Genomic DNA, 11774 nt, shown 5'->3' on the forward strand with positions numbered 1-11774 from the left:
TCACTACAAATGTATACTATCCTGTTTCAACTCTGCTCTCTCCCAGGCTAAACAAGCCTACTTTTCGTCACTTATCAACACCAACAACTATAACCCACACAGTCTCTTCTCTGTCTTTGACTCTCTACTCAGACCAGTACTCTCTACTCTGTTGCCTGTCTTTCTTCCTCTATTTCAACTCCGAACTTTGCTGACTATTTCAAGACAACGGTGGATTCCATTCATCAACAAATCCCCTCTGTATCCTAACATTCTACACCTTTTCTTAACGGTCCTCCTGCCTTCCTCAACTTCTATTCCTCAGTCACAGAGGAAGATGTGTCGCTGCTGATCTCTTCTCCCTCTACCACTTGCCCTCTCATCCCCATTCCCTCCCATCAGTGGTGGGATTCAAATTTTTTAGCAACAGGTTTTCTCTCACGGGGGGGGGGGGGGTTGGAAAGAAGGGGGGGGAAAGAAGAGGGGAGGAAAGAGGTGGGGGGGGGGAAGAGAGAGATGGGGGGGAAGAGAGAGATGGGGGGAAGAGAGAGATGGGGTGGAGGGAAGAGAGAGACGGGGGGGAAGTGAGAGACGGGGGGAGTGAGAGACGGGGGGGAGTGAGAGACGGGGGGGGGAAAGTGAGAGACGGGGGGGAAGTGAGAGACGGGTGGGAAGTGAGAGACGGGGGGGAAGTGAGAGACGGGGGGGAAGTGAGAGACGGGGGGTGGAGTGAGAGACGGGGGGGGGAGTGAGAGACGGGGGGGGGGAAGTGAGAGACGGGGGGGGAAAGTGAGAGACGGGGGGGAAAGTGAGAGACGGGGGGGGAAGTGAGAGACGGGGGGGGAAGTGAGGGAGTGAGAGGGGGGAGAAGTGAGAGGGGGGGGGGGGAGTGAGAGGGGGGGAGGAAAGTGAGGGGGGGGAAAGTGAGAGGGGGGGGGAAAGTGAGAGAGGGGGGGGGGAAAGTGAGAGGGGGGGGGGGAAAGTGAGAGGGGGGGGAAAGTGAGAGGGGGGGGGGGAAGTGAGAGGGGGGGGGAAGTGAGAGAGGGGGGGAAGTGAGAGGGGGGGGAAAGTGAGAGGGGGGGGAAAGTGAGAGGGGGGGGAAAGTGAGAGGGGGGGGAAGTGAGAGGGGGGGGAAGTGAGAGAGGGGGGGCGGAACGTGAGAGACGGGGGGGCGGAACGTGAGAGACGGGGGGGCGGAACGTGAGAGACGGGGGGGAAGTGAGAGACGGGGGAAGTGAGAGATGGGGGGGAAGTGAGAGAGGGGGGAAGTGAGAGAGGGGGGGAGTGAGAGGGGGGGAAGTGAGAGACGGGGGAGGGGGAAGTGAGAGACGGGGAAGTGAGGGGGGAGGGGGAAGTGAGAGACGGGGAAGTGAGGGGGGGGGGGGAAGTGAGGGGGGGGGAAGTTAGAGGGGGGGGAAGTTAGAGGGGGGGGGAAGTGAGAGACGGGGAGGGAAAGTGAGAGACGGGGGGGAAGTGAGAGAAGAGACGGGGGGAAGTGAGAGACGGGGGGAGAGATGGAGGGGGAAAGTGAGAGACGGGGAAATAGAGACGGGGGAAAGAGAGACGGGGGGAAGAGAGAGACGGGGGGGGAAGAAGAGAGAGATGGGGAAGAAGAGAGACGGGGGGAAGAAGAGAGACGGGGGGAAGAAGAGAGACGGGGGAAGAGAGAGACGGGGGGAAGAGAGAGACGGGGGGAAGAGAGAGACGGGGGAAAGAGAGAGACGGGGGGGAAAGAGAGAGACGGGGGAAAGAGAGACGGGGGGAAGAGAGAGAGACGGGAGAGAGAGACGGGAGAGAGAGACGGGGGAGAGAGAGAGAGACGGGGGAGAGAGAGATGGGGGAGAGAGAGACATGGGGAAGAGGGAGAGAGAGAGACGGGGGAGAGGAGAGAGAGACGGGGGAGAGGGAGAGAGAGACGGGGAGATGGAGAGAGAGAGACGGGAGAGAGAGAGAGAGAGACGGGAGGGGGAGAGAGAGAGACAGGGAGAGAGAGAGAGAGACGGGGGAGAGAGAGAGAGACGGGGAGAGACGGGGAGAGAGAGAGATGGGGGGGAGAGAGAGACGGGGGAGAGAGAGAGACGGGGGGGAGAGAGAGATGGGGGGGAGAGAGAGATGGGGGGGAGAGAGAGAGAGAGACGTGGGAGAGAGAGAGAGAGATGAGGGAGAGAGACGGGGGAGAGAGAGAGACGAGACAGACGGGGGAGAGAGAGACAGACGGGGGGGAGAGAGACAGACGGGGGGAGAGAGAGACGGGGGGAGAGAGAGAGACAGACGGGGGAAGAGAGAGAGACAGACGGGGGGAGAGAGAGACATGGGGAAGAGGGAGAGAGAGAGACGGGGGAGAGGGAGAGAGAGACGGGGGAGAGGGAGAGAGAGACGGGGAGATGGAGAGAGAGAGACGGGAGAGAGAGAGACGGGAGAGAGAGAGAGACGGGAGGGGGAGAGAGAGAGACAGGGGAGAGAGAGAGAGACGGGGGAGAGAGAGAGAGACGGGGAGAGACGGGGAGAGAGAGAGATGGGGGGGAGAGAGAGACGGGGGAGAGAGAGAGACGGGGGAGAGAGAGAGACGGGGGAGAGAGAGAGACGGGGGAGAGAGAGAGACGGGGGAGAGAGAGAGATGGGGGGGGAGAGAGAGAGAGACGGGGGAGAGAGAGAGAGATGAGGGAGAGAGACGGGGGAGAGAGAGATAGACGGGGGGAGAGAGAGACAGGGGAGAGAGACAGATGGGGGAGAGAGAGAGAGACAGACGGGGGAAGAGAGAGAGACAGACGGGGAGAGAGACAGACGGGGGAGAGAGACGGGGGGAGAGAGAGAGACGGGGGAGAGAGAGACAGGGGAGAGAGAGAGACGGGGGAGAGAGAGAGACAGACGGGGGAGAGAGAGACAGACGGGGGAGAGAGAGACAGACGGGGGAGAGAGAGACAGACGGGGGAGAGAGAGACAGACGGGGAGAGAGACAGACGGGGGAAGAGAGACAGACGGGGGGAGAGAGACAGACAGGGGGAGAGAGAGACAGACAGGGGGAGAGAGAGACAGATGGGGGAGAGAGAGAGAGACAGACGGGGGAAGAGAGAGAGACGGGGGAGAGAGACAGACGGGGGAGAGAGAGAGATAGACGGGGGAGAGAGAGAGAGAGAGACTGGGAGCGAAAGAGAGAGAGAGACGGGGAGAGAAAGAGAGAGACGGGTGGAGGAGAGAGACGGGGGGAGAGAAAGAGAGAGAGAGAGAGAGACGGGGGAGAGAAAGAGAGAGAGACGGGGGGAAAGAGAGAGACGGGGGAGAAAGAGAGAGAGACGGGGGAGAAAGAGAGAGACAGGGGGAAGAGATAGACCAGGGAGGGAGAGAGAGACCAGGGGGGGGTGTTAGAGAGACCAGGGGGAACCAGTGCAAATAAGTGCAACCTGCAACCAGTGCAAATACAAATGGACACATGCAAACTACACAAGCAGGCAAACTTCACAGGACAAAGACACCGACAGGACACACACAGAACACAGCCCCCCTCACATCTCCCCCAGCCCCCCCTCACATCTCACATTGCCACCTCACATCTCTCCCAGCCCCCCCCCACATCTCACATAGCCCCCTCACATCTCCCCCAGCCCCCCCCCCACATCTCTCCCAGACACATCTCACATAGCCCCCTCACATCTCTCCCAGACACATCTCACATAGCCCCCTACATATCCCCCCCCACATCTCTCCCAGATGCATCTCACATAGCCCCCTCACATCTCCCCCAGCCCCCCTCACATCTCTCCCCCCCCTCACATCCCTCCCTGACCCCCCTCACATCTCTCCCTGACCCCCCTCACATCACTCCCTGACCCCCCTCACATCCCTCCCTGACCCCCATCACATCTCACAGGGGTGAGAGATAGGGGGGAGGGAGCAGAGAGACCAGGGGGGGGGCAGAGAGACCATGGGGAACCACTGCAAATAAGTACAGCCTGCAACCAGTGCAAACAGGACACAGGCAGGAGAGACACAGGACACACAGGCAGGGGACAGCCTCACGTCTCTCTGCTGCAAGCTTTTTCTCTGCTCTTTGGCCCCACCCCCCAGGCTCCTGCCACTCCTCCTGATTGGCTGCATTACACAGCAGCAGCCAATCAGGTTGGAGCAAGCTGTCCAGCCCCTTAGCAGAAGCCCTGCTCTCTCCCTTCTCACACCGATTCTGCGAACTGAGGAAAATTTAGGTACAGGTTCGCAAGAACCAGTGCGAACCGGCTGAATCCCACTAGTGCCTCCCATCTCCTCAAACGTTTTGCTCCTACTTTAATCCCCACATGCACACATTTTCAACTCCTCCCTCTGCTCTGGTACCTCTCCCGCCCCCCTTTGCTCTGGTACCTCTCCCGCCTCCTTTACTCAAACACAGCTAGCTTAACCCTACTTGTTTCTCTAATTATCGCCCTGCCTCCCTCCTGCCTTGAACGCTTTGTGTGCTCTCACTGTCTTCATTTTCTCACCACCTACTCTCTCCTGGATCCTCTAGAATCTGGCTTCTGCACTGCTCACTCCACTGAAACAGCCCTCACCAAAATAACTATTGACCTCCATGCTGCAAAAGGCAAAAGTCTTTACCTTATATTACTTGACCTCTCTGCAGCCTTTGGACCACCCTCTTCTCCTTCACATTCTCCATACTCTTGGTATTGATAACAGAGCTCTAACCTGGATTTCCTCTTACCTCTCCCATCATACGTTCAGTATTTCGTTTGCGAACACCTCCTCCTCTTTCGATCTCTCTGTGGGTGTACCCCAGGGTGCTGTCCTGGGACCTCCTCTCTTTTCACACTCTCTACTTGACCTTATCATATCTCTAGGGTTCAAATATCACCTCTATGCTGATGACACACAACTTTACCTTTCAACCCCTTATTTTACACCTACTGTACAGACCAAAGTCTCTGAATGTCTTTCCGCTAAATCATCCTGAATGGCCCTCCGCCGACTCAAACTTAACACGTCCAAGACGGAGCTCCTCAAGCCTGGCCCTACTGCCCCCTTCTACATTACTGTTGGCAGAACTATCAAATACCCAGTATCACAAGCAAGCTTCCTAGGGGGCACATTTGACTCCTCCCTCACATTCACAATGTAGATAAACCCTGTCGTTTTTGCCTCTGTAACATTGCAAAAGAATTTCCCTTTAGAGGGCTTGCGAGCAGCCCCCGTGGAGGATCGAAAACGGTTATCATGGATGATTGCTTTCATCCAGAGGGGACGCCCCCAGCTATCCTTCTACCATCTGTCTGACTTGGACTGTGGAGCTGTACAATACATTTATTGACATACACCATGAGAGTTTTTTTGCGCTTTGTTTCCTTTTCTCAAGAGTACAGTGAAAGGTTTATCAAACAAACAAAAATCCCATTGAAATTAATTGCATTTTTTTGTTTGATTAATCTAATACTGTTTTTTTGCAACACTTTAAGTGATAACCCTTCCCCTCCATCTTCTCTGTAATAAGTTACTGTACAATACATTAAAGGAGAAATCCACCCTAACTAACCTCCATTTATTTACAGGATTGGAAGCACCAGTGCTGGATTACCCATTAGGCATGTACCTAAGGGCCCCCAAGGATAGGGAGCCCCCGTAGGTTGGGGTGGGGTGGTGCTGTAGCAGCCCGGTTGGCACTGTATGCCACACGCTCCATCCTCCTGGCGGCGCCGGGATCCAACTTCCGGAGTAGGAGGAATTGCTCCTTTAAATGAGAATTATGCTACTAATACCACTTTTGAGTATTGAAGATGACAATATGCGCTTTAGAAATATTTTATTTGACAGAAATTGCAATACACAGACCGCAATATACTGTATACACTCAAATAGCCAATCATCACACAGCCGTCAGGGAGGTCATTGTAAATAAAGTGACAACACTATTTTTTTCTTCTTTTTTTTTTTTAAAGCCAAGACTTCTTGATCTTGGATATTTTAGCTAAGTTACCATGTTTAATATTTGGACTTTTCTTTGAGGTAGTATCATTATCATCATCGTTTGTTAAGGAAATTGCAGCTGGCTGAGGAGGAAGATAGCTTATTTTCTCCTGCGATAGACTTGAGGAAGTCTTTAGGACAAACCTTTCTTGTATAGTGTCCTTTAAGTGTATAAGTAAGCTATTCTGCTCTGGGTGCAGTACCATTGTCCTCTTCTTCTTCTTCTTCTTAAATTCACAGCATCTAGAGCACGCAGCTATTAGAATGCGAAACACATAGAACCAACCAAGATAATGCAGCTCAACAATGTTCAAAACAAAACAGCCAACGCCAACCCCAAACATAAAGTTGAGGAAAACGGTCTTCTCTGTAGCCCTGGAGACAAAGCAATCAGTTGTGGTCGGGCAAGGGTATGATTCACATCGGAAAAGGTGAGAAACTTCAAAACCGAAAAGATAGTACTGTCCCACCAGAAACCCAATCTCCATAACAGACCTGAGCACCACATGAACAATGTAAATGATGTGCATCTTGTCGAAGAACGGAATCGGACCATGGATAGTATCATTAGTTAGCTTTGGTTTAAACCTATCTCCTTTTCTAGAGGCCTCTTTGACCTCCACCTGCTCCTCAGCACCCGGGCTTACGTTGTACTTCTGCAGATGTTCGCCAATGGCCAGGCTCTGAAGCAGCTCCAGTACATAAGCTCGTTCCAGTTCAGTCCTCTCATCTTTGGCAATTTTATGTAGGACATAGATGATATAAAAAATGGAAGGCGTTGACACCAGCACAATCTGAAAGATCCAGAACCTGAGATGTGAGACTGGTGCAAAGCTGTCATAGCAGACATTGTTGCAACCCGGCTGCAGAGTGTTGCAGGTAAATTTAGACTGTTCATCTCCATACATCGCATCTCCCACCAATGTGACCAAAAGGATCCTGAAAATGAGGAGCATTGTCAGCCAGATCTTCCCAATGACCGTGGAATGGTTCTGGACTTCTGTTAAGAGACGTCCCAAAATGGACCAGTCACCCATTTTTGAACCTAGCAAAACAAATATTCATGTGAGGATGCAAAGTGACTACATTAAGAATATTGCAAAAATAACAAAATATATACATATTAATTGAAACGTAAGACGAATGCAGGCAGGTTCTGCTTTAACTTTCCATACTTGTTGCAATATCATCCCTGCAATTCACTTGTGGCTTCCTGTAGGCCCGCAGGACAGAAGCTAATTTAGCCGACAGGTCTTTTGCTATCTTTCACCCTAAGGAAGCCAGAACTGTAAATGAATGCAAGCGACGAAATGGTGAAAAATGGGGTGAAGTATTGTGAACAATAGATTGACAGCCATTTACAAGGTTAGTGGTTTTATTTTTTTACTACATAAATCTATTGCAGAAGCTAACGATTGTCTACTCTCTTTCTCATCTATTAGACTAACCATTGGTTCTCAAAGCTAATAGGGTTTATTTATCAAAAAGTAGTTGTATGCTGATGTAATTGCATTAAAAAGTTACCCATCTTTTGTCGGACACGTCATATTTATTGTTGTAACCGCACATTTCATCATCATCTATTCTAGTGCCAAGACGTAAGTATAACTCCGCCCTAATCTCCTCTAACTTGCTCCATAAATCCTTTATCTTGATGCAGACACATGAAAATGGCACAATTAAGATTAATATATACACGCTGCCTGTCGCAAGTATTTTTCTGCCAGAGTTGCGTCAAAAGAACGACTACGCTAACGTTTTGGCTTTAAAACTCGGAGCCCTATACATTTTTCACAACTATTTTTTGAACATTTTCACACATTCCAACCCTCTTCGTAGAAAAAGATAAAAACATTGTATATTCTTTACTACAGTTGTCATCTCGTTTAATATATGATGCAATAAAATATTACTGATCATATTTGCCAATTGATCTAAAAAGTCTTCATTCTTAACAGCAACCAACAGATGAGCAGAAATTTGACTTTTGCATGTGAAATACCCTAGTTTTAAATACTTGTAAGGCAGGGGTGCTCAACTCCAGTCCTCAAGACCCCCGAACAGGTCAGGTTTTCAGAATATCCATGCTTCAGCACAGGTGCTCAGTCACTGGTTGAGCCAACTGTGCTGAAGCAGGGGTATCCTGAAAACCTGACCTGTAGGGGGGGGGGGGGGTCTTGAGGACTGGAGTTGAGAATCCCTGTTGTAAGGTAACCCCTTCACAGCCTGATGGGATGCTGTGCAGAGGAAATATTTCGGGATCAAGAAAAATGAATACTGCAGCTGTGCATCACCCTCACACAAATGCTCTCTCCTATACACATACTTTTATTTTTATTATGCTTCTATGTCTGTTCACAGAACTCTTACAATACACACTCTCTGGGGCTGGTTGTTCTTTCCATGTTTAACGTATGTGTTTGTCTCTTAGTATACCCCATTCCCGGTTTATTTGCATTTTTTGTTTGTCGACACTCTAGTCTCAATATATATGGCTGGGGCTAAATAAGAATGCAATAACAATACTGATGCTGGCTCAGAGGGGTCGGGGACTTACCTTATTGTGTATCTCCGCTGGAATAAGATGCAGAAATAGCTCCTATAGGTGACAGTCACATCGTTTGGTTCCAGGGTACAGCTGTCTGTGTGTAATGGACTCTCCCTCTCTCTCTGGGCCACTGTTAGGAGAATAGGCTGACAGCACATATCCAAATTGTTTATCCCACACACTCATTGTAAACCATAGGAGGACAAAACGCTTCAATTTACAGTGAGTGACAAAGACATAAGTGTAACATGGGGTCATCTCCCCTCTGCAGCTATTCAGCAGCTGAGCACAACAGAATATGCCAGAAAAAAAGGAATTGAAGACCTAATTACATAGCACGTGTTGCTACTGTATATCCTGAACTGGTGCAGAAAGGAGACATGAGACTTGTCTGGTGTTATAGTGGAAGAACTGGCTGATGTATACACATAGGCCTAGATTGACGAAGCTCTGTTAAATCGGAATATAACGTGACATTGCCTGAAACGGGGACGGACGATATTTCTCCTGCATTACCGCCTCCGTAACAAGCATAATATGCAACACCATCCGTCAGGCTCTCTTCTCATACTTAACGGAAATAAATCCTGGCTGACAATGTTATTTGCTTTAGTGAATACTGGGGATAATGGGCGTTAACACAGCTTAACACCACAGTAAATAGGCTAACAGAGCTTTGTAAACCTGGGACTTTACACCTATCCTATTTATTTCCCCTTCATTTTATATTTTCATTATTGTATAGTTCTTTTTCCTTATTAGACACTTTAGATCATTATGGTTTCTGCTGGTGGCATTTACTGGCTCTCTTTTCTGATCTTTTTTTGCGGTTGCGAGGTTCTGCTATTAGATTTTTCTTGTTTTTTAACTTATGGTCATGGACGAATTGCCCTATCGGGCGATCGGGGGTTCTGCCCCGGTGGGCTCGTGCTGTGGCTCTCCAGCACTTTGGCTGGTAGCGCCTCAGCTCCCTGACTGCCTGCAGTGCTCTCCCTCCTCCTGTCGGCGCCGGAATCCAACTTCCACCCGACCAGAGCAGGGAGCATCCGAACCGGCAGGACCGCTCCTCACCCCAAAGTAAGTGTGTGTGGTGAGAGGGGGGTCTTACCTTCTCCGAAGTGGCTCTCCTCCTGCAGCGTCGCATTGTCATGGCGACAGATATCACATGGGGGTGTTGCCATGACAACGCAACGTCACAAGATGCTGTGGGAGGGCCGCTCTTCAATTAATTGCTCAGGGTGGCAGGTAAATACAATCCGCCCCTGCTTATGGTGTCCTATCTTTAGACTTATCCCTGTGTCTAGTATTTTTATACATTTAAAGGGTGTATTGAGACACACTACAATGTTACAATTGTGATTTATGAGTCACATCAAATCCACAAGATGAAATAAGATTTTGTTTCTCTGTATCTCTGCTATTGAGTGATTTATTTCAATCTGAGTGCTGCGAGTAACATTATATTAGATTATTTCCATGAGAATTGGGGGGGGGGGGGGTTGGGGAGGGGGAGCAGATTATTTCACCGACGTGCACAACCTACTCTGATATTTTCTTCTCTGGTGCCGTCTGATCTTATATATTCTTCTTACCCATTTTTGCCCCACGTCATCCTTCTTGTTAGTTGCTTTTGCTTGCAAGATATTGGGAAACCGTAAGGATTTCAAATGATTATATTAAAGGATCAGTTATATAGATACGTAGATTCACGTAAAGAGGACAGAAAATAATTTTTTTTTAAATAGATTTTAGTGCATCCCATTATCCTTCTCATAAATTACCTGTAATGCCTTAGATATGTATTTTCTTATGCTCTAAAAAAAATGTGTTGTTACTTATCTCCACATTCCTCTCTCTCGTCTGATGCCTGGAATAGAACAATAGGGGACAAAGGTTCAGGTGAAGATTTGATTCCAGTGATGTCACTGCCCTTACTTATAGGGGAAGCCAAAAACCAGTGAGAAGCCAAGCAGGACATTCTGGGAAAAGATAGAACAATCATAAAGTGTAATGTCAATAAAACTACAATTGTTTGTCGTTGGGCAATACTAAAGTTGTTGGTCCACCGTGGACTCCGCCGCTCATTAACTGGGGAGGCCTCAAAAGTCAGGTGGCCATCGATCTCCAGTCTGCGAGTTCAGGTAAGATAAAAAAATAAATAAAAAAAACTTTTTTTTTTTAAACTTATTTTCAGTCAGTCAGTCATTCTTATTTATCGAGAACAGATATTAATAATGTCTGGCATCAGTCATTTTAGAAACTTCAGCAATGGATTTTTCCCTCATTAAAATAACTTTTCAATGTAGACATTGAAGCCTAACTGCAAAAAGGATGAGCAATTCTTTGCAATATACAGTATAATGAAATCCTTTTTTTTTTTTAAGGAAGGTTGGAAAAGGTGCAGCCTTTTCCAGGGCAAAAGTGAACTAGTGGCAGTAATATGTTTCATTGGCTAAAGTGTGTGATTGACAACTTTGAAAAACATAATGTGTTTTAATTTTTTTATTTTAATTCTTTGTAACTAGTTTCTTTGGAGTGGTTATAATATCTTAAGATAGATTAATATCTATTTTCTTTTGTGATGAATTTGTTTGTGGACTCAAACAAGTTACGTTTTAGTTAAAGGGTGATTACATCTTTTTGACCACAGTAATTACAGTATGTGTGTTATATATATAAAATAAAAAGGCCTGCCAAGTGAGATTGTTCTTTTGGACCATATCCAAATGGTGCTTTCAAAAGCTGTAGTATTTCAACTAAATTTCCTGAAAAAAATGAGGCCCAACACATAACCTGCTATAATGTTTATGTTAAGATGAAAACAACCAAAGTGTTTGATGAGGATTAAAAAAAAAAAGATGAAATAGAAATATTCTTGAACAATCGAAGGTCTTGTTTGTAACAAAACTGACAGCTTCAGTGGCAGAGCAACAGGAGAACTGCACAGTGAGTGGTAAAGTGCCAGTGTGAGGATTTCATTGTTACATAACCCAGCTATACTGAAAAGGGAGATTAATGGACCAACTGTAATGTTAACCAACTAATCAATGCACCAAGTCACGGCATATGATTTCCTGAGGCATAACTTCTGGGTCTGTAGAGGGAAAGAGGTGCTATTCTCTGGCCCCTCACCCTCAAAGAAAAAGCAGGTGGCATTATTTTACCAATTGTTACATTTAGTTTCCCAAACTGAGAAATCTTGGGCTTGGTGCTAATAATGGCTTTTAGCATTTCTTCTCCCTCCCTCTTTCCGAGGAGCTAATGCCCACCTTTTGGAACACTTATTTTCTGTCTGGGT

At 48.2% G+C, this 11774-nt stretch overlaps 1 protein-coding gene across 1 annotated transcript; it reads right to left on the reverse strand.

Moving 5' to 3' along the window:
• Nucleotides 1-5754: 5754 nt before the first annotated feature.
• Nucleotides 5755-8770, reverse strand: LOC142490955 (gap junction delta-2 protein-like). Its single transcript, XM_075593328.1, has 2 exons — nucleotides 8486-8770; nucleotides 5755-6973 (listed from the first exon to the last, which is right to left on the reverse strand). The coding sequence occupies exon 2, from the start codon at nucleotides 6963-6965 to the stop codon at nucleotides 5895-5897; it is 1071 nt and encodes a 356-aa protein (XP_075449443.1). The 5' UTR covers nucleotides 6966-6973; nucleotides 8486-8770; the 3' UTR covers nucleotides 5755-5894.
• Between the last annotated feature and the right edge of the window lie 3004 nt (nucleotides 8771-11774).

The sequence above is a fragment of the Ascaphus truei genome, chromosome 3 (genome assembly GCF_040206685.1).
Source record: "Ascaphus truei isolate aAscTru1 chromosome 3, aAscTru1.hap1, whole genome shotgun sequence".
In the NCBI taxonomy this organism is placed as follows: Eukaryota; Metazoa; Chordata; class Amphibia; order Anura; family Ascaphidae; genus Ascaphus; species Ascaphus truei.

Excerpts from the sequence above, each read along its gene's own strand:
- LOC142490955 (XM_075593328.1), bottom strand. The coding sequence starts at position 6,965 with ATGGGTGACTGGTCCATTTTGGGACGTCTCTTAACAGAAGTCCAGAAC.